The sequence below is a fragment of the Alligator mississippiensis genome, chromosome 3 (assembly GCF_030867095.1).
Source record: "Alligator mississippiensis isolate rAllMis1 chromosome 3, rAllMis1, whole genome shotgun sequence".
In the NCBI taxonomy this organism is placed as follows: domain Eukaryota; kingdom Metazoa; phylum Chordata; order Crocodylia; family Alligatoridae; genus Alligator; species Alligator mississippiensis.
Genome location: NC_081826.1, coordinates 1,758,649 through 1,786,596, shown reverse-complemented (window position 1 = coordinate 1,786,596; position 27,948 = coordinate 1,758,649). Strand labels below are relative to the sequence as shown.

Sequence of the window (27,948 nt, the reverse complement as noted above, 5' to 3'; positions counted from 1 at the left end):
GAAGGCTCCCTTCAGGTCGGGGGTGCGGGGCGCTCGACGCCCGGCGGACGCCCAGGCCTCACCCAGCTCCGCCGCCCCGCGCGGCACTTCCGGGTGGGCGCGGTGACGCAGGACGCTGCCCGGCGGGGAGGCGGGAGGCGGGAGCCCGCCACGGGCGGCCATTGGCGGGCGGTGCCGCCCGTCGCGGGGCAGGCGCGGCCATTGGCTGTGCGTGAGGCGGGGAGGCGGGCCCGCAGCCAGCGGGCGGCCATGGAGCGGCGCGCCGAGGTGCGGGCCGTGCTGCGGCGCTGGGAGGCGGCGTTCGCCCGGCAGCGCGGCCGGAGGCCCAGCCAGGTGCGGTGCGGCGCGGCGCGCGCCCGCGGGCATCGCTCGGCGGCAGGGGCCCAGCACCCCCCCCCCCCCGAGCCTCGGCCAGCTCCTCCGGCACTCTTGGCTGCCCCCGGGGGCCCGGACAGGGTCGCCGCACTGGTCCCACGGGCCGGGACCCCGGTAACGCGGTGTCGCTGGTCGGGGCTCTCGCTTCACGCGCCTCGCCGCTGCTTCCCGCTGCCGAAGGGCCGCGCGGGGCCTGGGGGCGCTGGGGGCGGGAGCGCGGGGTTGGTCCCCGCTGGACGCGGCGGGCCCGGACAGGACACCTGGCTCCGCTCGCAGGGCGAGGGCCTTGGCGCTGGCAAAGGGCTGCGGGGCCGTCGCCTAGTTCGTCCGTCCGTCCGTCCATCCGTGTGCGACACAAGTCGCCAGTCGCTCAAATCACGAGCGAGACCTTACACGGGAGGATAAGGCATTTGTACGTGCACACACAATTTCTGTCCTGCGCCGGTATACGTTACCACTCTCATCAGTGCTCGGATCAGCTTAGTGGCCAGCCTCAGCGCTCGGATGAGCGTAGCGGCCAGCCAAGTTGATCGCGAGTAGGAGCCGGGCTCCCATCTCGTCAGACGAACCCGTGCTCCGTGCAGAACAAAACCCAAAATCGATACGTCCTGCCCCACCTTTTATAGCTTTTAAGTCCTCTGGGCTTTTGCTGGGTTATCGCTGTGTTCCTCCTTGAAGGTCGATCGCCGTTCTCTCGCCGTTTTGGGGCGGGTTCTTCTTGTTTCGGTCTTTTATCCATCCGTCTGCGTTCGTCAGCCAGTCGCCAGCCGATGTTTTCCTTTTCCACAGACACGCTCTCGCCCGTTCTCTTCCACGTACAGCGTACAAATGTCGAGGGCTTATGTCGAGCCTACAGAGCAAGACAACACTTGATTTGAGGCTTCAAGAGGCTGAGAAGTGAAAATGCATGAGATTAAAAGTATTAGGCAAGAAGTCTATGCGTGTGGCACGTGCTAGGAGCAGCCCTGTGTCGGCGGAGGGGACACGCGGCACCGCACTAGGCGTGTGTGTGTGTGCGTGTGTGTGTGTGTGTGTGTGAGCTGGAGGGACCGGGTGGCTGGCGTGTCGGTTCCTCTGTCGATGGCGGGGGGGGCGAACGCTAGCCTGGTGGGCTGGAGAGGAGAAACCCCTTTGGAAACACTGCTCTCGCCCTCCCTGCTCTGCTCACCACCTGCTAAGGGAGGTCGTGTCGTGTCGTGTGGTGTCGTGGTCCAGTGCGGATCCCAAAGGACACTTGTCCCTCCGCACGTGGGTCACAAACAGCTTTGATCCGCCTGAGAGTGCCATCGCTCTCTCTCCTCCACCCACTGAAATGAGATGCATCTTTTCAAAGAAACCGGCCTACAAGGCCCAGCCTGTGGCTGAGGAGAAGCAGAACAAGCCTCAGCCCCGGTTGCATCTTGCACAGGATCATAGACGAGCCGGGCTGGCAGGGCCGTGGGGGTCGTGGCTCGCCCAGGCAGGATCGTCCCCAATTAAACCACCCAGATGAGCGTCTGTCCAACCTGCACTTCAAACCCCCGTGGCAGAGACTCCCACCATCTTTTCCAGCACTGAGCCCCTCCGAGTTGTTCCCGGTCTCCAACCAAAATCTCTTCTTGCAACTCGAGCTCATTGCTAATAGATTTCGTAGACATTAGGGCTGGAAGGGACCTCGGAAGATCATCGAGTCCAGCCCCCAAGCTTCTTGCCTTGTTCCCTGTGAGCAGAGACAGCAATTGATCTCCCTCCTCTGTACGTATACAGATACCAGTGCAACTTCTCCAAGATCCTGTGTTAGGAGACATGTTTTCAATTCATCCTCTGTCTTCTTTTTTCCAGAGTGTTCCCATTTCTTTCAGTCTTTCCTTCCAAGTCCCGTTTCGTAGACCTCTCTTCATTTTATTACTCTGCACTGGATTCGGACCAAGTTGCCCACGTCTTCCTTTGAGGTGCTGGACCCCGCATTTGGATGCGGGCCAGTGAGGCGAGGGCTGACCAGTGCTGAGAAGAGCAGAAGAAACTTCTTGTGACTTCCCGGAGATGCTCCTGTTCGTGCAGCCCCGTCTGCCACAGTGTGTTGGGCAGCAATACCATGCTGGTGCCTTGTATTCAGCTTGCAGTCTGTGCTAGCCCCACGCTGCTTTCTGCAGTCCTGTGGCCTGCCGAGGCCCCGGTCTGTATTGGTGCCTTCGATTGTTTTATCCCAGCAATTCTCAACCGTGGTGCTGCAGCACCCTGGGGTGCCTGAAGAGCCTTTCAAGGGTGCAACATGCTGGTAGTACTGTTAGGTGTGCAAACAGGATTCATATGATAAAACCAGAGATCTCAAGTCCAGGGTGTTTAAAGCATTCTGACCTCTTGGGCTTTCCTTGTGGCAGGTTTGGGTGAGATGTCTGGTGTCGTGTCAGGGGTGACAGTAGTTTTACCAAGAGTTTACGTGATGGATATGTCTGGGCTGGTTTGGACAGGGCTGATCTTACCTCAGGCAGGGGTTGGACTGGATGTGACCTCTGGAGATCTCTCCCAGCCTGGCATCTCTCCGACTCTGTGCGCGCGCGTGTGTGTGTGTGAAAAGATTTTGTCTGTCTGTTTGTGTGTGTGTACACTTCTGTAAGATATAAGTATACCTTATAGAAATAGTACAAGCTTTTGTAAGCTGAAGCTCGGTTCACCAGGTACAGCTGACGAGAACCTCACATGAAAGCTTGCACTATGTATCTGCATATATATCTCCTCTGGTTAGTCTATAACAGCAGTTCTCAGCTTTTTTTGTGCCAGGACCCACTTGCAAACAGTGATGGCCAGTCCCGGCCCAGTAAATAGTTTCAGTAGAAAACATCCCTCAGCCCCCAGTGTCTGGGTGGGGGGTGTGGAGCATGGGGGAGCATGTGTTTGCCCCCTCCCCCCAGATTCACGCACCCACAGTGGGCACGGGGCTGCAGCTTGGCCGCACTGGCACGGGCAGGAGCTGCCTCCACGGCCAGTGTGCAGGACCCGGCGCAGGGCAGCGAGACTTGTTGCCCCTGGGACTCCCACACCAGCTGTGCCGCCAGCAGCGCAACAAGTAATGGATGGAGGCGGCTGCGCTGCCCTCGCCACCTCCTGCTGCTCACGCGCCAGGCTGCGGCTCTTTAAAGGAGAAAATCAACGTTTTTCCACAGCAAACGGAGAACCCGGATCCCTGTTTATTAGCACGCACAACATTAGCATGTGGTGAGGCACAAGCAACATCTGTTTTATTTCCAAAAATGTGTGCAAGATGTGATGCATTTTTCAAGTTTGTTTGTGACCCTTTCATATATTCTTACACCCCACTTTTGAGTCCTGACGCACAGGTTGAGAAATGCTGGTCTGTAAGGTGTGAAGCTCCCCGCCTTCTACGGACTTTGGCCTGACGTGGCGAACGAGGTCCCCCTCAATTAAGACTCTGCCGTTGCTGCAGGTTTTCACCTCTTTGGAAATTTCTTTCAACCACGGTTCCCAGGCCGCAAGCGGCTCTAACTTGTCCCCTGGTTTCAGCTGCCTGCATGATGCTATATAAAACCCATCCTCAGTGGTGCTGTGCTAGGAGCTTGCTCCGTGCCCTGCGCGCTGTGCCGTCGGTCTGGGCCCATAGGCTGCTGGCTGCAGCGCGCCTTGTGCCTGCGGTATCGTGGCTCCGGCTCACCCTGACAGCTCCTGTGACCCGTGAGCTGGTCAGTCCTGTGTCTCGCTGCTGAGAAACGCTGTGGAGGATTTGTAGCAAGCGAGGCTGATCTGCTCTGCGGGCTGGGAGGGAACGGGGGCAGCAGTCTCTGTCCTGACAAGCTGCAAAGGCTTTGTGGGGAGCTGGAGATGACACGGACTGGCTGGAGGGGGAAGAAACCAGGCTTGGCAGCGAGTGGCTTGAAGGAAGTTTCCCCTGGACGGTCTGTGCACGTGGGGCTGTTCCTGCACGGGGAAGGCCTCGAAGGACGTGGCTCGGGGAGAGGTGGCAGGGCAGCCTGTCCCCTGGAGGCTGCCGGTTCTAACCCAGCCTGAGCTGGCCCGGATAGAAACCTCTTTGTTACCGTCTGCTGGCTGCTTGGGACCTGTGGGCAGTTCTCATTTAATGACTGGCCTGAACAAAGCAGAGGACTGAGTGGCTGGGCTTGGCCCCACTCCCATGGCTGTTAGCAGGGTTTGCTCGGTGCCATCATTGTGCTCTGTCTCAGGGCTCTCGGGCATACCCAGGACAGACAGTGTGGTTCGGACACATGATGCTAGGAGGAACGGTGTGCGCATCTTGGCACTTGACGTTTTTTTGCACACGCTTCACTTGCGGCATCCAAGCAGCTTTGTTAACCTTCCTGGTGCCCACTGGGGACTTGAAGGGCATCCGTCTGCCAGGACTTTCGTTTGCTATCTATGTCGGGTCCTCTCTTTCTTAATTAAAAGCGGCATCAAATTGGCCTGTCCCATTTTCCTTGCAAACTAAAAAGGCCGAGAAAGTAGAACTGCATCCAGTGAGAGAGGCCCTGAAGCTCTGCTGCCCGGCAGTCAGGGGCTGGGGACCGGGAATGGCAGAGAGCTCATCTCCGCTCCTGTATGGACTCGCTCTGTGATCTAAACTGAGGGTGTCAAACTCGCCCTGTGCCCTGAGCTGAGTCCGGGCTGCAGGGGTCCTTGCAGGCCAGATCTAGACCATGGGGCAACTGGAGTTGTGTCCATGTTGCTCTCCCTTGCTTCCCTTGGTCTAGAGCAAGTCTATGGGTCATTCTGCGCCCTGCTTCCCCCTCTGCTGTGTGTGGTGAGAGCCCCTAATGTGACTTCCCCTGAAGTCCTGCCCCTTGCTGCACCTCTGACCCCGTGTGAAGCACTAAATAGGCTAGTGTTGGTGAATCATGACCTGTTGAAATACGCTTGGTGCTTTGTCCTAGGCCGTGCGTGCTGGAGTGAGTCCCAATTGCAAAGCGCTTGCCCTGGGAGAAGCAGGTTTAGTGCAGTTGGGCACAGTGGGGTGGAAAGGCTCTTGGGGCATGTAGAAAGCACAGAAGTGGGACTGGCAGAGAGCTGTGGGGTCACATCCAGTCCCAGCCCCTGCTTGAGGCAGGATCATCCCCACCCGAACCCCCCAGACAAACCCTGTGTCCGACCTCGGAGCCGCACAACACAGTCGCCCCTGACAGCCCCAGGCATCGCCCCTGGCATACAGGGGGGCCGCGGCTGCCAATGTCCTGCTGCCGCCAGGGGGTCAAGGCCAAGGCTGTGCAGAGGAAGGCAAAACCCCCCCAGTCCGGACCAGTCTGAGCAGGGGGGAATTCCCTTCCTGCCCCAGTGCAGCGTGAGACTGAGCCTGAGTGCATAGGCAAGACCCTCCAGCACAGGGGTGCAGCTTGCTGCCTATGCCCTTCTGCCTGGACCTCACGTCTCTCTGTTTCTGTTGCAGGAGGACATTGAAATGGCTCCAGCAGAGACCAAGGGTAAGTGTGAGTTTTGCATCTCCAGCTACCCCTGCCCTGAGGCCGGGGGTGGTGGGGGGTGTCACTAATGGGGTCTGCCTGTAGGGCCACTTGCCATGTACTGCAGAGGAAATCTCATGTTAATTTATGCCCGAGGCTCTGGGATCCTCGGGTGGGTGGTGCATTGCTCTGTGTTGACAAGGTCAAAACAGTCATTTAGACTATGGGCATCTGGAAAGGGGAGAGAAGGCGATAGGTTTTCATCTGCTGCTCGAGCTGGTTCAGCCTTTGCTCATCTGTCTCCTTGCTGGGGAGGGTTTGGGAATGGGGAAGGTTCGTGGCTTAGGGACTTCCCCATCCCAAACTATTAAGATGCTTGGTTTGGAGCTTGTCCCCGCATGTGGCATGTGCAGAAAGGGTGGGAGCTTGCTCGCAGGCCAAGGGGGAACGGACGTGAATCCTCTTGGGGCATGGTGGGACGAGGTGGGGTAAGGACCCTGTTGTGGAAGGGGCTGGGCTCCCATCACCCGCACGTTTGCCAGCTGGCTTTCACTGCCCTGCCCTTGAAGCATGTGGGAGTTGAGGGCACCTTGCAGGACAGAGCCCTTAAGGCATGTGGACGATGTGTATTCGGGGCACGTGTGAGCAGGGAAATGGCTTCCTGCTGGCAGACTAAATCCTTAAGACCTCAAACGCTGCACACAGGTTGTCCACTGAACTCAAATACGATGTAAGAGCTGCAATGGCTTGGGCTCCATCCTGCCCAGTCAGTCTCCTGTGTCACACGGTGGCAAAGAGCAAAAGCCGAAAGGGAGAGCGACCTGGAAATGCCCAGGGTTTTCCCTGGGCATTTAAGATGCAGATTCTGATTCAGAGGCCATGCCCCTCACTCCTGTGTCCATAACTGGGGTCTTCCTGTGTTCGTTGCAACAGAGAAACTGCTCTATTATGGTTCTGGAGTCAAAAAAAAACAACTGAAAGCTAAGAGTTGGCATTTCCTGAGAGACCCATGAGTCTGGAAAGGTTGAGAACTGCTGGCCTAGGAGCATTTGTCACGGGTCAGGTTAAACAAAGGCACGGCTTCAGAATTTGAAGCTTTAACTATTCTCGTTAAGGGTTTTGCATTGATTTCTGCATCTGCTCTGAGCTGCATCTCCAGTCATTAAATAATGGATGAATAATGAAGTCATAGAGAAGCGGGACTGGAAAGAACCTGCAAAGGTCGCATCTAGTCAGGGTCAGCCCTGTCCAAACCATCTCAGGCAGATCCATAATCTAACCTCTTAGTAAAACTACCTGACACAGCACTAGACATTGAGCCTGAACCTGCCGTGGGGAAAGGCCAACATCCTGCTGCGGTAAAAGGCTGTTAATATACATACGCTCAGGAGATCCCAGGTAGGGGGCATAACTAGGAAGATTCTCTCGATGACCTGCTGTTACTGCAGGATCAGAAGTGGTTCGACTCAGAGGGACGGGTTGTTGGTGAATATAGCCGTTCTCTGCTGAGATCCCTACCTGGGTTTTCTGGAGACAGTGGTACCTATCCCAGCTACCTCTGGAAGCCCAGCTGTAACCACATGTGTTTTCCCACAGCGTTGTACAGGGAGTACAGAGCCCTAAAGCAAGCCAGAAAGCAGCCAGGCCTCGAACCCAATGCAGGTTGCCCGCCAGCAGCAAAGGAGGCCTCTGCTGTGGAGCAGGTAACCCAGGGATGCTCGGCTTGGCTGACTCCAGCCTCTGGCCGTGGGTCAGTCTCCATCTGTGAGCAGATGGGGCTGCGTTGCCTACTGGGAAGACCTGATGGCTATTGGGATTTGACATGTCCATGTGCAGGTGCCCTCTGGTCCTTCAGCCCTGTCATTTCTGGATGTGACTGGGCCCGTGTCCACATTACCCTGACTTGGACCGGAAGAGGCACTAGGGACTAGCTGCTCTCTCTTTGTTCTAGCCCCCCTCCTCAGGCTGCTGGGGTGCCCACCTCAACCGAGCCCGCACGGCCCCCACGCTGAGCCGCCAGGACCGCAACACGCTGCAGGCATCAGCACAGTACTTCGGGATGAAGCTCAAATCCAACCTGGGAGCAGCCCTGAAGGTCTGGGGGCTGCGCCGCTATGGGTCTGGGGAAGAGGTGGCGGGTCACAGAGCTGGGACTGCTCTAGCAGGCTCTGAAGGGGGTTAGGTAGGCTGTTAGTGGCCCTGAAAGCAGAAGTGGCTAAAGTGAGCTGCTGTGGGGTTGCTGAGGCAGGGGTGTCATGGGTCATGATGAGGAAGCATTGCATGCCAGCTGTGGCCTTAAAACAGGGCCGTGTTCCCCTTCAGAGGTGGCTGCATCTTGGTGCCCATAGAAAGGATCCCTCCCTGGGTGCTTCATTCACCATGGCTGGGTTCTGCCAGGACTTGCACCCATGCCAGGTGCTTGAAGTGTGGCTGGGTGGTGCTGATCGTTGCTGGAGGCAGGCAGCTGTGGAAAAACGCTCTGCTCTTGCCGGGAGCAGCTACTGAAAGCTGAGCTGCCACAGCAAACAGCCCCTCTGAGAGCCATGGGTGCACTAAAGCAGTGCTGACCAGAGCTGCCAGCATGGCTGTCGTCTGGCTGCAGCTTTCAAAGGGTGAACAGCTCCTTTCCCCACCGTGGCTCCTGTGCAGGCTGACAGTGTGTCAGGGTGTTGGATGGGGTTGGCCTTCGTCCCAGGGGGCGGGTTGGCTGGCTGGCAGTGCTGATAGCCAGCAAGGAGCAGCTTCTTGAATTCTGGGTGCAGGGGAAGCTGCCCTGAGAAGAGGCACTTGCATTTGGGGCAGAGGAGGCTGCATGTGCCGGAGTGGGGCAGGTAGAGCAGTGCTCAGGTGGGTGAGGGACAGTACTCACCACCATGTCTTCCTGGCCCCAGGAGCGCCCTGTGACCTTGCGGAAGCCCTGGACGCCCTGGCAGAAGCCAGCTGTGCCCCAGTCGGAGAAGAGCGTGGGGGTCAGCGTTGCAGGGGCCTCCCCGCAGCCCACTGGGACACCCGTGTCAGAGAGCAGCGGGGACCGTGGCAGCAGCTCTGAGCCTAGGGAGCCAGGAGCCCTCCTGCTCCCGCCAACACTTTCACGGCTGGCCCCTGCCATCCTCTCCGCCGGGCTGAATCCGAGCTCCCAAGTGAACAAATTCCAGCAGCTGAAGCAGACCGTGGCCCAGCGACTGGGCTCCCTGGACCCCGGCTGGCTCGATCGGTGTCAGGGCATCCAGGAGAGGCTGAAAGAGGACAGTGCTCACAGCCGTGGGGGTGAAAACAGAGATCAGCCTCAGCACAGCCCTTTCCCGCACCAAGCCCCTGGGGCTAGCAGCCAGCCCCCGGACAATGAGAACATCCCACCTCTTGGAGGCTTCTCGCAGGGGGGCAGAAAACATCAGGAACCGCGTGAGCCTTCCCAAGACATCCGGAGCAGCCGGGGGTCTGGCATGGATCACAGCAGGGGAGACGGCTGCAGGGCAGGCACAGAGGATGAGCAGACCACACACGACCCCCAGGGGAGCAGCAAGGTGGGCTCTGGCCCTGCTGCCTCTGAAAGGGACCTGGGGCAGCTCCCCAAGGAGCAGGGCAGTGAATCAGGTGCTGGGCAGGGAGCAGACAAAGAGGAAGCTGGCACCGACCTGGCAGAGGGGGAAAGAGCCCCTTCTCCACAGGACGTGCCCAGTCAGGCCCGGAAGGTCAGAGCTACTAGCAGGAAGAGGCCGCAGGATGCAGTGAGCCCTGATGGCAAAGCTGCAGCCCCAAAGCGCAAGCGGGCCAAGGTGGCAGCCGGGGATGACCCTGTCCCGGTGAGGAGGAGAGTGCGGGGCTCCAGCCGCAGGCCGGAGCTGAGCACCGACGAGGACGGACAGCCTGCGGATGCTGGAGCGGAGCAGGGTCGAGACAACACGGTGCCCACTGAGAACCTGCTGGGGGAGATCGAAGGGGAGGGCATTCACCGAACCAGCACCAGAGGCCGTGGCAAAAGGTGGGTTGTGCACCCCCCCCCACCACCCCGCCCCTCGCCCTCCTGTCTGCAGCAGGGTGGCCTGGGCACAGACCTAGGCAGGGAGCCTAGAGCCACCCTCAGCATCCAGCATCCCCTGCCTTCACACCATTCTCCCTCGGTAGCCATGAATGACACCAAATCCCCCTGCCCTTGATACTTCCCCCAGGATGTGCTGGAGCCAGCAGGCTGAGATCAGTGCTGCCCTGTCCCCTTCCATCCTCCAAACCCCGCTCACAGCAGCTTGCAGGGAGCACTCTGTGTGTTCGCTAAACGGGGGCCTGGTGGTTCAGGGAAGGTAGCATGCAGGGGTAATTGCTTCTCCCCCATTCCCCTGCTGGCTCTTCTTCTTCTGTTGCTTGAGGTCCTGAGGATCCCTCAGTGAATTACTGGTCCCTGCCACTTTGCTTCTGCCTGTGAAGGGGTGTGATGCCAAATGTCACCAGGAGACTGTGAGCTGACCCTGGCTGCAGGGAGGGTTGAGAACCTACTTTGCTGCTGGCATTTTCCTGTCCTGGGGGCAGTGAAGTGAGGCCTGTCCTGGGTGTAGCCAGTGCAGTCATAGAATCGTACAGTCAGTCCCGTGCACGCGGCCTCTCCTCACGACACGCTCACTTTCCAGGCCACCCCCAAGGAAGGGCGGCAACTTCGTGCGCCTGAACCTGAAGAAGAAATCGTACGTCAAGGGCTATGCACTGAAGGGGAACCATCTGCGCAAGCAGGTAAGCTGCTGCTGTCCGCCTGGCACACTGACCCAGAGTAGCACGTGTCCCATGCCGTGGCGTCTCTCCAGGCTGCTTCCCCCCCGTGCCGTCTCCGCTGACCTGGAGTGTGAGCTGCAAGCCCTGCCAGGGTCTGGGTTTGTGCTGCAGACAGTTCCTGATGGATCTGGGCATGGGTGGATCTAGGGTTTTGAAAAGGGGGATGCAGATACCTCACATAGAACATTTTTTTTCAGTGAAACAGAAACTGGATGCTTTCCTCATATGCCACAGGGGTGTTCAGTGTAAGATCAGAGCAGGATTATTCAGTGTGAGATCAAAGCAAAAACATGCAAACTGGTACACCTTCCAATAATTTATTAGTTATATATAAAGTTTAAAAAACAAGAAGGTGGGCAAAAAGAGTCTGAAGACGATATTTCAGTAGTCCTGTAGTCACTACAGTTAAATGTCTGTCTTTTATTCAGATTCAGAAAACAAAACCTATCCACCTTGAGTGTCTAGACAGTGCCTCCCGTACTCCACTGTCAGTCATTTCTACACTCAGGTGAATATGACCACTCGCGGTAAGGTTTTTGGCTAGAGCTAAAAACAGTCTGCAGGGCTGTGAAATAGGAGAGTGACATAAAATCATAGAAAATGAGGGTTGGACGGGACCTCAGGAGGTCACATCTAGTCCTGCTTTGAGTATGGAGTTGGACCGGCCCCAGCTACATCATCTCAGCCAAGGCTTTGTCAAGACAGGCCTTAAACACCTCCAAGGACGGAGAGTCCACCACCTCTCTAGATAACCTGTTCCAGTGCTCCACCACCCTCCTCGTGAGAGAGGTTTGTTTTTTTTCCTAATATTCAACCTAAACCTTCCTTGCTGCAAATTAAACCCATTGCTCCTTGTCCTGTCATCAGGCAGCAGCAGGATGTTGGCAGCTGCGGCCCCCTGCATCCTGGGGGCAGGGGTGGGGGTGATGCCTGGGGCTGTGTCAGGGGTGACTGTCGTGTGGCTCTGAGGTCGCACCCTGGGTTTGTCTTGGCTGGTTTGGGCAGGGCTGATTCTTTCTCAGGACTGGATGTGACCCTGCAGCTCCCTGCCAGCCCTGCAGCTCTGGGATCCCATGATTTAAAAGATGAACATCTGGATCCTTAAGAGATTCCCTGCTACTCCCATGAGATGCCAGACCTAGGTATTGGGCCTGTGCAGTTACTAGGGCTCCAAGGGTGTTTCTTGCAGGAGGGTAGTGGAACGAACCCCCACGTTGCGGCCGGAGTCCATCACACGTGCTGCTTTCTGCCGCGCTCCCTCTCACTGCCCCCTTGAAGCTTGGATTGGCTGCAGCGAACTCCCCGTTCCATCCAAAATTGAACCCACAGTTTCTCATCTTAGGCTGAGGCAGTGCATTCCCAGTCTCCTCCCCAGTGTTTGAGATCTGTGCTTAAAACGCCCCTTTCCCTAACATGGTTGTACGTTGGGGTGATGGAGCACATCTGAGTCGTGTTGTCCCCCAGGATCTCCTTTCTGGAGCCCCAGGCGTGTGAAGATGAGCCTGGGCACTGCCCTTTGGTGTTGGGGTCGTGAGGGCTTCTCTCAGGGGAGATGCCCTTTCTCTAGCACCTGTCCACTCTGGACCCTGGGGTCCTGCTGCCTGTCCTCAGACTTAGTTCAGGCTCAGCCTTTCCCAGGCCTGAGCCAGCTGGTTTACAGCTCAGCTCTTCTGGAGGCACCAAGTGGAGGGGATCAGGCAGACGCACCAGGGTATCTGAGTACTCTGCTTTTTTGAGAGTCCGGGAGCTTTTATGGGCCTTTTTGGAAAGACAGGGCAGACTGGCACCTTTCAGCCTAACCAAAGGAGTTGAAGCACAGGCTTTCAGCAGACGAAGGGGCACACAAACAGCGGAGCATAAGAAGGAAAGAGAAATTCGAGTACAGAAGAGAAGGGGGAAGGGGCAGCGCTGGGAGGGAAAGGCCCACGTACGCTCTTGAGGCCGTGTCCCTTCAGCTCTGCCTGCCCTCGCAGGCTCCCGTGTCTGCCTGTGCGCAGGATGGCAGCTTTTCTCCCTCACCAACTCCTGCTTTAGGAGCTGCTGAAGAAGCTCATGGAAAAGCAAAGACTCTGCCCAGCCCTTCCAGCTGCCCGGAGCACCCTCATCAGCCTCTGTGGTGGAGCAGGGTGCCGGGGGCCTTCTGCGTGGCTACGATGCCAAGGTGCACTCTCTCCTCCGACCAGCGTGGAGTTGGCTTGGTCTAGTCAAAGCTTTTCTCCTCCTTGCTGTGTGCACAGCGAGGCATGGGGCTGCCCTGGGTGCCTCCACCCTTCAAAGAAACGGGGGAAGCTTCAGACCAGATCCTGCACTCCTCAGCCTTTCCCAAGTGGCCCGGTGTCTTCAACAGCCCCTTCTGTGAAAGCCAGGGTTTGGGGCACAATCGAAGGCACGGGGGGGTTGGGCTCCTGGACCTGTTGGTCACCCCTGCTCTGTGTTAAGTGCCCCCATGTCCAGTTGGCTCTCCTTGCCCCTGAGGTTTTACCTCCTTGTGGGATCCAGGGGCAGGACCCCAGGCTGGTCATCTACTGGGGACCTGCCATTCGGCAATCCTGTCAGTCGTTGGTCCCTGCCAGGCAGGGAGCAGGCACTGGACCTGCGTGCCCCACTCCCTCGTTCTCAGGAGAGCCATTCTCGAAGCCCCAAATCCTTTTGCTCTATCCTGTTTGATTAACCCAGCTCTACAGCCCCTATGGAGGTTATCTAGGGGTGTCACGAGAGCAGCATCCCCGAGTTGCACCCTGGTGCCGCCTTCCCCGGGTTTCTACAGCCCCGCACCATCCGTTGTTTGAAAACCAACGCCGCTTTGAATGTTTGATGTGAAGGTTTCTATTCCTAGAAATGAGGCCAACACAGCTAGTACGCATGTGCAATGCTGCTGCGTTGCATAGCGCAGAAACGTTCCCGACTCTCTGGGTACCACGCAACGCAACGCAAAGCATGCAGCGTAGTCAAGCTAAAGCTACTGCAATAGCTAAAGCATTTGCATTTCCTGGCTCTGCTTCATTTTGACAGCGCAGTATCAACAGGGGCTTTTGCTGCTTTTATGAGCAAAATCCTCTGGGGACTTCTCTGACGAGAGGTGCCAGAGAGATGTAGTTTTAGCCTTCTGCTGAGGATCTGTTGAGATGCTGGTTGAACAGCTGTGTGTGAGCAACAGAGCAGCGGTGTCTTGAGTGAAGGGAAATCCATTTTGTTTTGAGCTGAAGGAAAACCATGTGTATTCAGAAAGCAGGCAGCTTCGGTGATCCCAACCCAGCAGGACCCAGCTGGATAAAAATAGCCTGGTTATCAGGTACTTCTCAAGGCACTTGACAGGGGAGCTCTGACACCATCAGTGCTGGGTCCTGCAAGTGGGGAGACGGTGCTGTGATGTGCCTCAGCTCTAGGGAGGCTTGAGAAGCCATCTCCTAGGGTGCTGCCTTGGCAAAATGGTTGTTGGGTGGATGCACAGCTTGGACCAGCTTGTTCAGAGTCGTGCTTTAAGTTGCACGGGGAAGAGGTATCAAGTGGGGACCCCTGGGTCCAGCATGGCTCAGTATCTCCATCAGTCACTCGGAGGATGAGATCCGGAGCTAGGTGGGAGGGCAGGCCCCTTGGAAGGCAAGGACAGGTGGGATTCAGAGCAACCTCGGTCAGCTGGGAAAACGGCCTGGAATAAATTGGTTATGTTTCCATAAAGATAAGTGCGAATGCAGCACTGAGGGCAGGGCAGGCGTGTGCTGGGGAATGACTGGCTGGGCTGCAGGGATGGGCCCAGGGTTCAGACTGAATTGCAAGCCAACAGCATGCCGGGAGGGCAGCCCATGCAGCCCCTGAGGGGTTAAACTGCAGCCCCTGGACTCCTGGCCTGGGTGCCGCTAGCCCTGTGCTCAGAGTCCTCCAGCTTCCCTGGGCTGCGCGCCTTTCCCCTCAACCCCTGTGTTTTTGCTTTGATGTCGCACTGAATAATACTGCTCTGATCTTATGCCGAATACCCCTGTGGCATATTAGGAAAGCATCTGGGGGTAGGGCAGAGCAATGCAGCCCCAGGGGCTGCGGGAGACTGTGACCTGGGGACCACGCCAATGCACTGCAGCAGGAGTCACCCACCCTGCAGCGGGGGTGGGAAACGCACGATGCAGGGGGCCTCTGGGAGCTGCAGCACACTTACCTGCCATGTCAGGAGCCCGTGCAGCGCCGGGGGCTCGTGTTATGTGTCGGGAGCCTGTGCAGGGCTTGCATAGCACGGTGTGTGGCTGGGGCGGCCCGCACTCCCCCGTGCCAGAAGCACTGTGGTTTGCAACCCAGGGCAGGGATTCTTGCACTCTATGCAGCACAGGCGAGGCCTCCCCTGGAGCACTGTCACAGCACATCAGGGAAGACAGAGACAGGTTGGAAAGAGTCCAGGGGAGAACCCTAAGAATGATGGGAGGCTGGAAAAGGCGATGTGAGGAGCGGCTGGAAGACCGTGGGTTATTTATTCTGAAGAAAGGAAGACTGAGGGGGGTTATGGCGAGTCTCCAGTGCAGAGAGGGTGGCTATAGACCGTTCCCTGTGCCAGTCGGGAACAGGACAAGAAGCGATGCACCTAAATTACATCAAGAGAGATTGAGGTTGAGGATTAGGAAGCACTTTCAGGACTGGAATGGATCCGCAGCTCCATCCTCGGCTGTTGTTAGCGGTGGGTTAGGCAAGCCTCTGTCTGGACTGGCCTCTGTGACCAAATCCCCGGAAGAGCTGAGCTGCGTGAGTGACGATCGTCCCTGTATCGCCTACGGGCAGCAGCTGCCGAGAGGAGAGCTGTTCTGTGAGCGTGAGCATGGCCCTCTCCCCAGTCCAAAGCCAAGGCCCCGATCACAGGCCAGGAGGGCTGAGCAACAGAGAAGGCCGCTGCAAATATCCCGACTGCCTTCCTGCTGTGCTGATCCTGGGGCCTCGCTCTTTACTTTAGCTCTCCAGCCCCCTTCCTGGTGCGGGCATGAAGGAGAAGGGGACTCCAGGGAAATGAAGGGAGGGGGTGCTGCTCCCCAGGGCAGCCCCTAGCACCACACTGCGGTTCCTGTGCCTAGGCCGTGCCCTGCACTTGGAAGACTTGCTCACAGAGAGGCAACAAGGATCACGACAGAGATGCAGTGCTTGCCCCAGAGTCAGACAAGCCTGGGGGAGGTTGCTTCACCCCAGGGAGCAGGATGGGGAGGTCCCTTTCCACCCATTGCAAAGTGACTCATCAAAAGGCTGGGGACTTTCTGTTGTCCTAACATCGTGGTTTCAGGGGGGCCCGTGGTCTTCATGGCCTGGCAGCGTGTTGTGTGGGTGCACGCCCTTGGACACCTGCCACCCCAGCGGGAATTGCCTTTCCCAGCTGTCTCTTTGTGGTGTCGAGAGCCCTGGCCCTGGCTCAGGCATGCTGGCTGCTTTGCAGGTGTGGAAGCAGAAGTGGCAGAAGAAAGGAGAAGCATTTGGCGGAGGCAGCAGGGGCTTGGACAAGAGCGCAGACACCTGCTTCAGATGCGGCGGGACCGGGCACTGGGCCTCGGAGTGCAGAGGCAGAGGTGAGGTGCTCTGCCCTCAGCCTGCTGGGTACTGGACTTGCTCGCGGAAGCGGACGGCTAGGGATCAGGTTCAGAAGACCTCCTTGGTGACCCTGCATGGGGGGAGAGTGAGGGGCTGTCTGGAGAGAGGGGGTCCTGGAGTTGTACCTTCTGCAAAGAGGTTTTGTTGTCCAGGTCTGCCCCGTTTCCTTGTCAGGCAGGATGAATCTCAGCCCCGTGCTGCACAGCCACGGCCGTGACAGAGCTCAGCACAGGGCTGGGCAGTGGTCCCCAAGCTAGGAACAGTCAAAGGAAAAGTGGAGGAAGGGATATAAAACCACCTGCTTCTTGGTGCTTTCCAGTCTCCAGCTGGGCAAGACTGGGCTGAGAGTAATGGTCCTCTCATCTGACTACCTCTGTGGCATCAGGTGGACAGGACGGGGCTGGCTGGCCCCATGGACCTAGTTCAGACAAAGCTATTAGTCCGACCTGTCCAGACCAGCAGGAGTAGCCTAAATACAGCCCATCCCGCCATGGGGCAGAGGTTGGACTGGATGATCTCTGGGTCCTTTCCAGCCCTGTCTTGCCTGACTCGGCAAAGCAAGATTATCGGAGCCCGAAGACAGCCCAGTCCATGGCTCTCGCGGTGCAGGCATGGGGCTAGCTCTTGGGCTTGAGAGTCTCCTCCTGTCCTCAGCCCACCTGGCCTTTCCCCTTCCATCCCCTGGGTTGTAGCCTTGGAGATGTACAAGGCACTGAGCATTGTCCCTAAGCCTTGCAGCCTGGAGTGCAGGGTCAGGAGAGCCAGCCCTGGGCCTTGCCCGTGCCATTGGCAGGGACAGATGCGCCCTGTCAGCCCATCAACAGCAGTCTGCGCGGGTGCTTTTGCAGTGCATGGAGCAGTCAGGCCGGTGTAGCTGTCTGCAGCGGGGGCTGCGGGTAGCATGAGGGGCTGCAGCTGATGGGACCGAGAGGCCCCGTCTTTTACCCCCCTGCTCTAGAACTGCCCTCCCTGCAGGCCTGTGACCCTCCCTCGCCAACAGGCCCAGCTTCCCTCGCTGCCCCGCCACTGGAGGAGAATGAGGACCCTATGGAAGAGGAGGCCCCGTTGCCCACCCTGGAGGAGGTGGCCCGGCTGACCAACACTGCCTACAGCAAGAGCTCAGGTGAGGCCAGCAGCATGCTTGTGCTGCTCTCGGGCTGCCTTGCTCTCCTGTGGTTGGTGGTGGGCACCAGGGCCATCGGTGACTTGAAGGCTGCATAACTATGGGTAGTTTTTGCATCTGCGGCTCTGAAAAGAAACCTGAGACAGTAGCTTATTTCTGTTTGCCTGCATTGCTGTTGCGTGGTGAGGTCTCAATCCATGGCTGGGGATCTCTTGCAAAGGGAACCCAGAGATTGCTCAGTCTGAGCAGGATGGGTGCAGGGAAAGTCCTGGGTGGCGATGTGACCTGCCAGAGGAATGCCGGGAACAGCCCTAGATGTCTTTGCTAGTCCTTAGAGCTGCCCCTTAACCAGCCTGGTGGGAGCTCTGGAGTAGACTCGCAGAGCAGTGCGGCTGGCAGGAAGCTGCAGAGGTCTCATCCAGTCCAACCCCTGCCCCGCTGTGTCTGGGCTTTCCTCGGGGCTGCATCGCCACACACCTCTTCTGCTTCATCCCAGCAGGGAGCCAGGGGGGAGCCCAGAGCCCTGGGGAAGAGGAGCCCGAGCTGTACGTGCACAGGCCGGTGTACGAGCCACCTGCTCCCCCTGCAGCCATGGAGCCTCTCTACGGCCTGGGCCCGGACGGGCAGCTGAGAGGTAAGAGCCCAGGCAGGCACTTGCTTCTGTCCCGGTTGGCAATGATTGACCGCCTGCCAGCTCACGTTCTCTACTGAGCCCATTGTGCCCACCTGGCCAGGTGTCCTGCCACCCCCAGAGTCAGATCTGCTGGGTAAAGGGCTACGGACTGCATTGGGGGGACAGCTCAGCCTCTTCTAGATCTTGTCTTGCCTGCCTTTGGGCATAAGAGCTGACTTGGAGACCCCTGTTTTGAGCTCTGGTCCCTCCCAGAGCTGCAGGAGAACCCAGGAGTCCGACTCCAGGCCCTCTTGCTATCTCTGCTTGAGATGCATCACATCCCCCGCAGCCTCCTTCTCTGTGCTGACTTGACGGTGTTCCCATGTCCTGCAGAGACCCCCCAAGAGGTGTTCGAAACCCTAGCTGAGTTCGGCTACAGCTCCTTCCGCCCAGGCCAGGAGGTGGCTGTCATGAGGATCCTCTCTGGTAAGCGGTCTTTCAAGGCCTCCCCTGAGCCCCTCCTGCGCCTCACGCCCATCCCAGCCAGGAGCTGTTCATGGCAGCGGGTGGCTTGCGACAGCTTAGCAGACATGGGGCTTGAAAACACTGGGAGCAGGTGGAGAGGGGTGACACAGCCCCCGGCTCTCCCCATGTCTCTGTGCCCTTGTTCCCTCGCGGAGTCCCCAGGTCCCAGCCCCTGATCCTGCTGCTGTCTCCACCCCAGGCCTGTCCACGCTGGTTGTCCTGTCCACGGGCATGGGGAAGTCTCTGTGCTACCAGCTTCCCGCCTACCTGTATGGCAAGCGGTCTCGGAGCATCACCTTGGTCATCTCCCCACTCGTGTCCCTCATGGACGACCAGGTGAGTGGGAACGTGGGGCCCTGCCACCCCAGATGCCTTCCCCCAGGCAGCCTGCCATATCCAGGCCCTGCAGAACAGTCCTGCGGGGCCAGGACCCTGGAGTCTACAATCCCAGAGCCATGGGGCTGGCAGGGAGCTGGAGGGTCGCATCCAGTCCCAGCCCTGCCTGAGGCAGGATCAGCCCCATCCAAACAAGCCCAGACAAACCTTATGTCCAACCTCAGCCGCACGATACAGTCGTCCCGTGACACAGCCCCAAGCATCACCCCATCCCAAGTCTGTTCTGGGGGACATGGCTCCTGGCTCCCCCCACGTCTCTGTGCCTCTCTCCTCTGCCAAGTCCCTGATTTGCCTCTCCTGGGCTCTGCTGCTCTTCTTCTCCAAGTCACGTTCCCAGCAGGGAGGGGAGGGAGGACAGTGCTGGGCTTTCACCCCTTCACCCAAGCCCTGACCTTTCTGACCCAGCAAGGGCTGGACCAGAGCACCTGAGCACTGGCTGCTTCTACAGCCAGGCCCCAAACCGGGAAGCTGCTGACCTCAGTTCACTTGACGCGCACGTAACGAGCTTTGCTTTTAGGTCTCGGGGCTTCCTGCATGCCTGAAGGCTGTGTGCATTCACTCCAACATGTCCAAGAGCCAGAGAGAGGCTGTGATGGAGCGGGTGAGCAGGGCTGCAGCCTTCCTCTGGGCTGTGCATCTGTCTGCCTTCGGACCCCTCTGCCCCCTTGAAGGGTGTCGGGACCCTGGGGCTGTAGGGCTGGGATTGTGGGCAGTGCCCGCTCTGAGCCTGGCGCTGGCTGAGCATATTGAGGGCTCCCCTCAATGCTGGATCTCACTGTGGGGGCATCAGTCGCTCCCCCACTGCCCAAGGGGACTCATGCACAGCTGCCTGGGCCCTGGGCTGTTGCGTCCTTGCTTGCAGCTTGTGTCTACAGCAGCAACTGCAGACTGGGGCTGCGGGCCTGAAGCTGTACCAGGAGGGCCCTTTGTGCTTTCACAGCGCTCCCTGTCCCGTTCTGGGCTCACTTAGACAGGGCCAGGAGCTCCAGGTGGGAGTTTGTACGTGTGAGAGCCTCGCTGCCCCATGTATATGTTTGGGAGCAGAGGACTTTGTATCCAGAGGCTCTGAGCCCCTCTATTTGCCCCCCCAGCCCCAGAGGTGTCTTTGGGAGGGTGTCCACGTGGGTTTCTGCCCGCCGCAGGGTTCACGGGGTGCTGTATGCTTGCAGGTGAAGGCAGGGAAGGTGCACGTCCTCCTACTCTCCCCCGAGGCCCTGGTGGGCGGAGGCGGGGCGGGCTCCACCTGCCTGCCCTCAGCCGACCAGCTGCCTCCGGTGGCGTTCGCCTGCATCGACGAAGCCCACTGCGTCTCCGAGTGGTCCCACAACTTCCGCCCCTGCTACCTGCGGCTCTGCAAGGTGAAGGATGATGGCGAGGGGGGGGAAGGATGCTTATGCCTGTGCTGCAGAGGCTCTACCCTGCTCCACTGGATTAGCCAGGGGGGTACCATGCCATAGAGCTGCCACAGGGGAGAGGGGATGGTGTCACAGGCTCCTGGCAGGGTCTCCAGGGTGTGGGGATGAAGCCCAGACGTGGGCAGGTGGCTATGAGCTGTGGGCAGGCTGGTGCTGTCTGGACAAGCTAATGGGGATGGGGACAGGGTGCATCACGGGTGCCAGTCCCAACCCAGCCACCGGCACCTAACGCCTCCTCCTGTGGCAGGTTCTCCGGGAGCGCCTGGGTGTGCGCTGCCTGCTGGGCCTCACCGCCACGGCCACGCTAGCCACAGCACGGGACGTGGCCCATCACTTGGGCATCCAGGAGGAGGAGGGGATTGCCGTGCGCTCGGCCGCTGTGCCCCCAAACCTGCACCTCTCCGTCTCCGTGGACAGGGACAAGGACCAGGTAGGGCAAGGGCCGGGGCTCTGTTGGCCACTCCTTCCCCCCTCGTATAAGGCCTATCTGATCCGTAGGGCAGCCTAACGTCCCCATATTGTGGGGGCTGACACAGGCACTGGGGTTTCACAGCCCTGGAATGGGTGCATTGCCATGAGGCACCTTGACCCAGAGGCTCACCCCCACCCACCCTCTGTTTTCAGGCTCTGGTCTCCCTGCTGCAGGGGCAGCCATTCGCATGCCTGGACTCAGTTATTGTGTACTGCACACGCCGCGAGGAGACGGCCCGCGTCGCCACGCTGCTCCGCATCTGCCTCCAGGGCACGGTGCTGCGGGGGTCTGTGGCCACGGTGAAGCAGGAGGAGGACGGCACGAGGCCGAAGAAGGGCGCAAAGGGTAAAGGAGGGGTGGCTGGGGCCTCTAGCACTGGGGGTGGGAGGACCACATTACAGCCCTCTTGCTGGAGCTAGGCAAGGCTGTGGTGTGAGCAGCTCTGTCGTAGAGCAAAAGCTACCAGCACCTGGCTGGAGGGAGGCCTTGTGACTCTGCAGACCCCTGGGCCTTCAGCTGTAGCCCTGGGCACCCTGGCACCGTTCAGGCTTTTCCCAGTTGAGGACAGGTGAGCACGTTCTGCAGGGACCGCTCTGTGGTACCCATGGGGGACAGGGGACAGGAGATCCTTGCTCCAGTCCAGCTCCTAGGGCTCTATGCTATGCCACAGCAAGACTCCATGGAGCCAAGGCCTGAAGCCTGCTCACCCCCTGCGGCTTCCCCGAGCCGTGCCATGCAGAGCCAGGAGCACCCAGCACTAGCAATGACAGGAATGAAGTGCTACTAACACCCCTTTCCTGCTCTCCCCCACAGCCAAGAATGCTCGGCGGCCGCTGAAGTGGGTGGCCGATTCCTATCATGGCGGCATGTCACCCGCCGAGCGCCGCCGTGTCCAGAACAACTTCATGCGCGGGGAGCTGCGGGTCGTGGTGGCCACGGTGGCCTTCGGCATGGGGCTGGACAAGCCCGACGTGCGTGGCGTGGTGCACTACAACATGCCCAAGACCTTTGAGAGCTACGTGCAGGAGATCGGGCGTGCAGGCCGGGATGGCCAGCCTGCCCACTGCCACCTCTTCTTGGACCCCGAGGTGAGGGGGGCAGTGCCATCTGGTTGCCCACATCCTGACTGGGCCCTGCTGGGAGGGGGGTGGTTTTGGGGGGTCCCTGGAGCTTACCCCTGCACCCTTTGAGCCCAGTGGGAGCAGGGCAGTGCCACCGTGGGCTGAGGAGGCCTGTGCTGCTGGAGCCCGTCTCAGGGTGGGTCCAGCCTAGAGATCACAGGAAACCTGCAGGCAATGCAGGTTCACTGCCAGCTCCTCCCTGCCCAGCCCATCTGCCCACAGCTGGGGTGAGACCAGGCCATTAGCCTGGCGTTGCCCTCTACCCGCCTGAGGCCCCACGTCTCATGGGGTGGGTTAAATCCGGTCCTGGCAATGGACCCAGCAAGACTGCATGGAGCCAAGGCCTGAAGCCTGCCCCTCCCCTGCAGCCCCTTGGTCCCTAGGGACTGACTGGCCCCCAGAGCCAGTGACACCACGCCAGAGGGCAGCTTGGGTTGGGGTCTTGCCTGTGTTCACTCTGGCCCCTGCCCCCTTCTCCTCCGCAGGGCAGGGACCTGCATGAGCTGCGGCGGCACATCTACGCCGACACAGTTGATTTTTTCACTATCAAGAAACTTGTGCAGAAAGTTTTCCCTCCCTGCAGGTGCCGGGAGCACCACCAGCAGCATGACCTCAGCAAGGTGAGGATTGGGCCCCAGCAGCCAGCGGAGTCCAAGCCGGGCCTGCTGGTCCCTGGCAGCCAAGGGGTGGTCCTGTGCAGGGGCTATGTGTGCTGTCGTGGAGGGGGAGCAGATAAGGGTGCCACGTCACAGGCACCAGGCTGTAGGTCCCTGCCCTTTCCTGGTACACCATGCCCTGAAGGACTTGTGGTGTTCCCTGCAGGGCAAGGAGGTGTCTGACGTGGAGATGCTGGAGCTTGAGATGCTAGAGCAGCCCCGAGTATGCTACAGGCACCTGCGTGCCATCCCCATCCAGCAGACGGTAGAGTCCCTGGACATGCGAGAGGAGGGTGAGGCTTGGGCTGGGCAGGTGGGAGAAGGCTGGGCCGGACCCCTGCACCATGGGGGGTTGGATGTCTCGGGCATCGGGTCCTGAGCCAGTTGGGGCACGGGTGCAGTGTGGCTGGAGCAGCCAGTGTCCCCCTTGGCACACCAGGGCCACAGCGCATCCTGCTCTCAGGCCAGGGCCGGGGGGTCCCCGGCAAGGCAAGTCCCAGCTTTTGCCTCTCCTCTCCTCTTCCCCCCTCGCAGCCATCGAGACCCTGCTGTGCTACCTGGAGCTGCACCCCCAGCGCTGGGTGGAGGTGCTGCACCCCACCCTCTCCTCCTGCCGCCTGCTGTGCTATGGGGGCCCCCAGCAGCTCCGCACCGTTGCCAGGAGGTGAGTGCTGCCATGGGCTGGGGGAATGGCGCTGGGACACCCCCAGCTCTCGGCTGCTGGGCCCAGAGGCGCTGGCTGAGCTGCTGCCTTGGCTGCCCAGTGCCACCTCGCCGGGGGGATTGTTGAACCCAAAGAGCCGGATGGATTGCACCCCTCACTGTGTGTGGGGCCTGGCAGCTGCCTGGGCAGGTCCTTGGTGCCAGAGGCAAAGGATAGCAGGGTAGAGACCCAGCTCCTTGGTGGGACCCGGGGTGGGGGGGTGGGATTTTAGCCCATCCAGGTGAGAGCAGAGGCGTTGTGTGGTCTCGCAGCACCCCCTGCCGGCCAGCCCGGGAACATCACCGGCTTGATCCTACCTGGCCCCTGTTTGGGCTCCAGCAGCTGCCTCAGGGGGTCATGGGGTCATGGGACACGGCTGCCGGATTGGCCCCGGGCCTGCAGCACTGAGCTCAGATGCAGCAGGAATTGCCCGTGCACGGCTGCCCACGTGTTGCGCTGCCCGTGCCCTTCCTTTGGAGTGTCGGGGGCAGGCGGGTGAGGGACACAGGGCCCATAGGGTGGGGGCAGGAGGCAGAGCCTGTGCAAGTACATAGATGTGCAAAGCTCCTTGCACAAGTGAGCTCCTCTGTCCCCTCCCCCAGTGAGGTTGGGAGCTCTGGCGAAAGGTCATGCAGCGTTTGTGGCTCCATGGCCGCTCCCCTGCTCTCTGGTGCCGGCTCTGGGTTCTGCTGTTTTCCCGCCCCAATTTCCTTGTTGCCCCCAGCTGCCCACCCGTGGCCGTGTTCCTGGCCCAGGAGCGCCTGGCAGGGAGGGACCACGTGCAGGCCAGCTCCGTGGAGTTTGACGTGGTGGCGCTGAGCGACTCCATGGGCTGGGAGGTGGTGCCCGTGAAGCGAGCCCTGCGCCAGCTCCAGTGGAGCCCTACATTGCAGACAGGTGAGGGGCTGCCGGGTCCTGGGGGGAGCAGAGTGCGGCGTTCAGCCCTCCCCACTGCACCCAGACCCATGTCCTCTGCAAGGGCCAGGCCTGCAGCTGTCACATGCCTGGGCGCAGCTGTACCCAGGGCTGAGCTGCCGGAGGCTGTAGCTCCTGTGGGTCTGTGCAGAGCCCTGGCTGCTTGAGCTCCCTCAATGGGGCTGGGGCTGCAGCTGCACCCGCATCACAAAGTCACCTGTGCTCATCTGTGTCCCCAGGCCGTGGCAGGAGCAGGGTCCTGGTGGAGTTCAGTGAACCATCCTTCCACCTGCGCTGTCCTGGCGACCTCACACCCACAGAGCTGGATGCCATGTGTGACTTCCTGCATCGCCGTGTGAGTGCCCGTGAGGCGGCCGCCCTGCACCAGCTGCAAGCCTGCTTCCGCGCCTTCCAGCGGTGAGCGCCGGCCACGCCACGGAGCCCCTCCATGCGTGCTGCCTCTCTCAGGGCATCTGCATGGGGCCAGGCACTGGTGCCTCACCCAGCTCCAACCCCTGGGATGTAACATCATGCAGTGGAGCATGGCACTGGGGAGCCAGGATGGGGCACTGGAGTCTGCTGGGTGCCCATGGGAGGGGAATGCGAAGGTCAGGGCAAGAGCCCCCCCAGTGCACCCAGATCCTGTATCCTCTGCAGGGGCCAGGAGCTGAGCTGCTGGGGTGGGGGCACTCCTGGGCACCTCGGGGAAGCATGGGGAGGGATCTTTGAGCTGGGTCCTGAACGACTGGAGCAGGGGAGACGGGAGCAGGCGCACCTGTCCCCTCCCCTATCCAACCCCCAGCCCAGCTCACGCTTCTTCCCTGGCAGCGTGGCTCTGCAGACCTGGGACCTGCCCTCGCAGCTCGGGGCCGAGGAGAGGAGCGCCCAGCTGAAGGCCTTGCTGAAGGACTACTTTGAGAAGGAGCCTGTGACCCAGGGGGCTGAGCCAGCCTGCAAAGGGGATGAGGAGGAGGTGGATGAGGACGACCTCAGTGACCTGAAGGTGAGGGCAGCAGGCAGGGAGTTTGGTTTCCTCGGCCTTGGGGCGTCTCTCCCCAGGCTCCTCTGGCTGCTTTGCAGGGCAGGACTGGACAGGTCACTCTACATTGCTTGGCTTTCATCCTCTTCCTCCAAAGCAGCCAGTAGCTGTCCTGATCAGAGATGGACGCTGGCAGCCTGGACCCATGCTCAGATCCAGCTCCTGGGTCCTCTTTCTGCCCAAGGGATGGGTCACTTGGGTGCCCATGCTCTCCTCTCTGCAGGGAGGCAGGCCACACTAGCTGTGTGGCACTCTCAGCCAGTTCCTCACATGCAGGCGGGAGCGGGGGGGTGTTGTAGGGGAGCAGGGCTGTTCGAACAGCAAGGCGTGGGAGAGACGCCAAGGAAGGGGGACTCTGTCAAGGAGAGGGTGGACGAGCACTGGGCGGGGAGGATCTAGGCACAGCGATGCCCGTGCTCTGCTGTGGGGATGTCCCAGGCTTCTGGGCTGTGCTGGTTGCTGCATGGGGTTGGGAAGGAATCCTGCCCCCCCCTCCCTTCTGCTACATATATTGTGGGGGTTTTAAGCTTCCCCCAGAGACGCTGGGTCCTGGCTGGAGGGTCTTGCCCCCACACTCAGGCTCAGCCCCGCGCTGCACTGGCACAAGAAGGGATTTCCCCCCCTGCTCAGACTGGTCTGGACTGGGGGGTTTTGCCTTCCTCTGCAGTGGGGGCACGGCCCCAACCTGGGCTCTCTGGAGGGTACACGGCCCCCCTGGCAGCAGCAGGACGTTGGCGGCCGCGGCCCCCCTGTATCCCCGGGGCAGGGGCGATGCCTGGGGCTGTGTCAGGGGTGACTGTCACGTCACTCCAAGATCAGACATGGATTTGGCCAGGCTGGTTTGGACGGGGCTGAGCCTGCCTCAAGCTGGGCTGGGACTGGATGTGACCCTGCAGCTCCCTGCCAGCCCCACGGCTCTGGTTCTGTGAGTTCTTGCTGCCTGCCCCCAAGTCGAGGGGGATCTTGCTGTCAGGGCCGGGACCAGCCCTCAGCATTGTGTCCTGGGTCTGCTGCTGGGGGCTGACGAAGCCTGTGAGGGCCATGTGGAGGGTTTATTTGCCGCGTCCGTGCTCGGAGGCAGAGGCGCCTTCATCTCCTGAACTGGAGAGCGCCTCATTCCCAAGCCTGGCTGTGTTGGGCTTGTGGAGGAGAGACCAGACCCAGCTGCCTGCGTCCTGAGAGCAGCAGGTTGAGGGCTGGGGGCCCATTTCCCACCGGGCAGCTGCAGAAGGAGGGAAATCTGTGGGGTGGGAGCAGTTCTGCAGGTGCAGCAGGATTGTGCCCAAAGCTCCCCCCACCTACGATGCTCAGCACCACGGCATTTGCTCCACAGCTGCAGGACTTGGGAGCCCAGGTCCGCGCAGACATCCGGCATTTCCTGTCCATCCGCCCCGAGGAGAAGTTCTCCGGCCGAGCCGTCGCCAGGATATTCCACGGCATTGGTGAGTTGGGGCCGGGGCCCCGTCTCCCTCCCTGGGCCGCTCGCCCAGTACAATTCCCCCAGCATCCCGGGCAGCCCCCTTTGCCCCGCTTCAGCCTCCGTGGCACCCCATCCTCGTTTCCAGGTCCCGACTCCTTTAAAGGTTTTTGGTTCTCCGCACTCATGCGTGTCTTGGGCAGCTCCCCTCAAGGAGCTGTGCACTTCCCCTCTGCCCTCAGCACCCCCAACTCAGGTCTAACCTGTGCACCAGAGAAGCAGGGCGCTGTCGGGGAGGAGTCATTGCACGTGCAGCGGGCAGCTCCCGTTCCCCAGCGCCTCCAGCCACAACCTGGGAGCTGTCTCCCACAGCAGCCGCCCCCATTGCTGCCCCCCCCTGGTTCCAGCAGCTGAGACTCAGGCTTTCAGAGCTGCTAGGCTCAGCACCCCTGTATCCGATCAGTCCAGGGCCATCACTACAGCCTGCTAGAGCCCCCAGTGGGATGGGGCGATACCTGCCTTGCCCTGGTGCTGGGCTTGGCACAACTAGGCTGCAGCTGCCTGTGCTCCCGGCTCCGGCCGCTTGAAAGCTTTGGCCCCTTTGCCTGGGCCCGGCACTAGGTGAAGAAGGGCTCACGCTCGGCCCCTCTGCGCAGGGAGCCCGTGTTACCCCGCGCAGGTCTACGGGCGAGATCGCCGGTTCTGGAGGAGATACCTGCATTTCGACTTCCACCGGCTCATGCGCCTGGCCACCGAGGAGATCCTGGGCTGGAAGTGAGCCCCAGGGGCCGGGCGCGGGCTGGGCCGTACGGCGTCACCTCCTGGAGCTCTCTGCCCTCTTGTACAGTGTTTAGTTTGGTTTTGTCAGGGAACTAATAAACCACAGCAGCTTTTTTTAAAAGTGTCCCAATTCTTTTCTCAGCCCCGGTGCTGTGGGCACCGTGGCCTGGCTCTGGGGGTGGGGTGGCGCAGGATGGGACGTGGGCACGTGGAGTGACTTCACACTGGGTAAAGAAATGGCTGCCTTGCTCCCAGGGCCAGTCCTTGAGACCATGGCGTGTGGTTTTCATCAACAGCCAACACGCCCCGGGAAATGGGGCAGACTGGGGAACGCTGCTGTGGTCCCAGTGTAAGGGCAGGGGGGTGCTGGGTGTCTGGGCAAGAAGCCTCCAACCCGGGCAGTTCTGACCCTGCCCCGTCCTTCTGGACCGGCTCAGTCTTTGCAGGCGGCCTCCCCACGCGCCCTAACGGTGCAGGGGGCGGAGGGGCCGCTCTGCATGTGCTGGGGAGGACGGGGTGGGCAGCGCCAGCAGGGACCGGGGCCCAGGGGAGGGGTCGGGGCGGCCAGCAGGGCCAGGCACAAGAATGTAAGAGCTGCCGTGGACTGCAGCAGATCCCAGGTCCGTCCTGTGCCCACCCCGTGTCCCGGAGCTGCAGGTCTGAGCTGGGTTTTCCCGTTCCT

General features: G+C 60.2%; 1 protein-coding gene across 3 annotated transcripts; it reads left to right on the top strand.

Annotated features, from left to right (window-relative positions):
• The first annotated feature begins 223 nt into the window (after nucleotides 1–223).
• Nucleotides 224–27,387, top strand: RECQL4 (RecQ like helicase 4). 3 transcript variants are annotated; one of them, XM_059723668.1, is made up of 24 exons: nucleotides 224–333; nucleotides 5,765–5,798; nucleotides 7,374–7,480; nucleotides 7,729–7,872; nucleotides 8,669–9,759; nucleotides 10,400–10,499; nucleotides 15,940–16,069; nucleotides 17,092–17,214; nucleotides 17,714–17,848; nucleotides 18,221–18,313; nucleotides 18,552–18,688; nucleotides 19,266–19,349; nucleotides 19,918–20,106; nucleotides 20,411–20,593; nucleotides 20,788–20,980; nucleotides 21,449–21,723; nucleotides 22,242–22,376; nucleotides 22,579–22,705; nucleotides 22,947–23,076; nucleotides 23,840–24,012; nucleotides 24,270–24,447; nucleotides 24,859–25,033; nucleotides 26,403–26,511; nucleotides 27,143–27,387. In XM_059723668.1, the coding sequence occupies exons 1-24, from the start codon at nucleotides 250–252 to the stop codon at nucleotides 27,262–27,264; spliced, it is 4,251 nt and encodes a 1,416-aa protein (XP_059579651.1). In that variant the 5' UTR covers nucleotides 224–249; the 3' UTR covers nucleotides 27,265–27,387. The 3 variants fall into 3 exon arrangements, with proteins under 3 accessions (XP_059579651.1, XP_059579650.1, XP_059579652.1); XM_059723667.1 differs by having other exon boundaries at nucleotides 17,711–17,848; XM_059723669.1 differs by lacking the exon at nucleotides 7,374–7,480 and having other exon boundaries at nucleotides 284–333; nucleotides 17,711–17,848.
• The last annotated feature ends 561 nt before the right edge of the window (nucleotides 27,388–27,948 follow it).

Coding starts and splice junctions, on each gene's coding strand:
- RECQL4 (XM_059723667.1), top strand. CDS start 250: ATGGAGCGGCGCGCCGAGGTGCGGGCCGTGCTGCGGCGCTGGGAGGCG. Junction 20,981..21,448: donor GCCGAAGAAGGGCGCAAAGG/GTAAAGGAGGGG, acceptor TCTCCCCCACAG/CCAAGAATGCTCGGCGGCCG. Junction 25,034..26,402: donor ACGACCTCAGTGACCTGAAG/GTGAGGGCAGCA, acceptor TTTGCTCCACAG/CTGCAGGACTTGGGAGCCCA.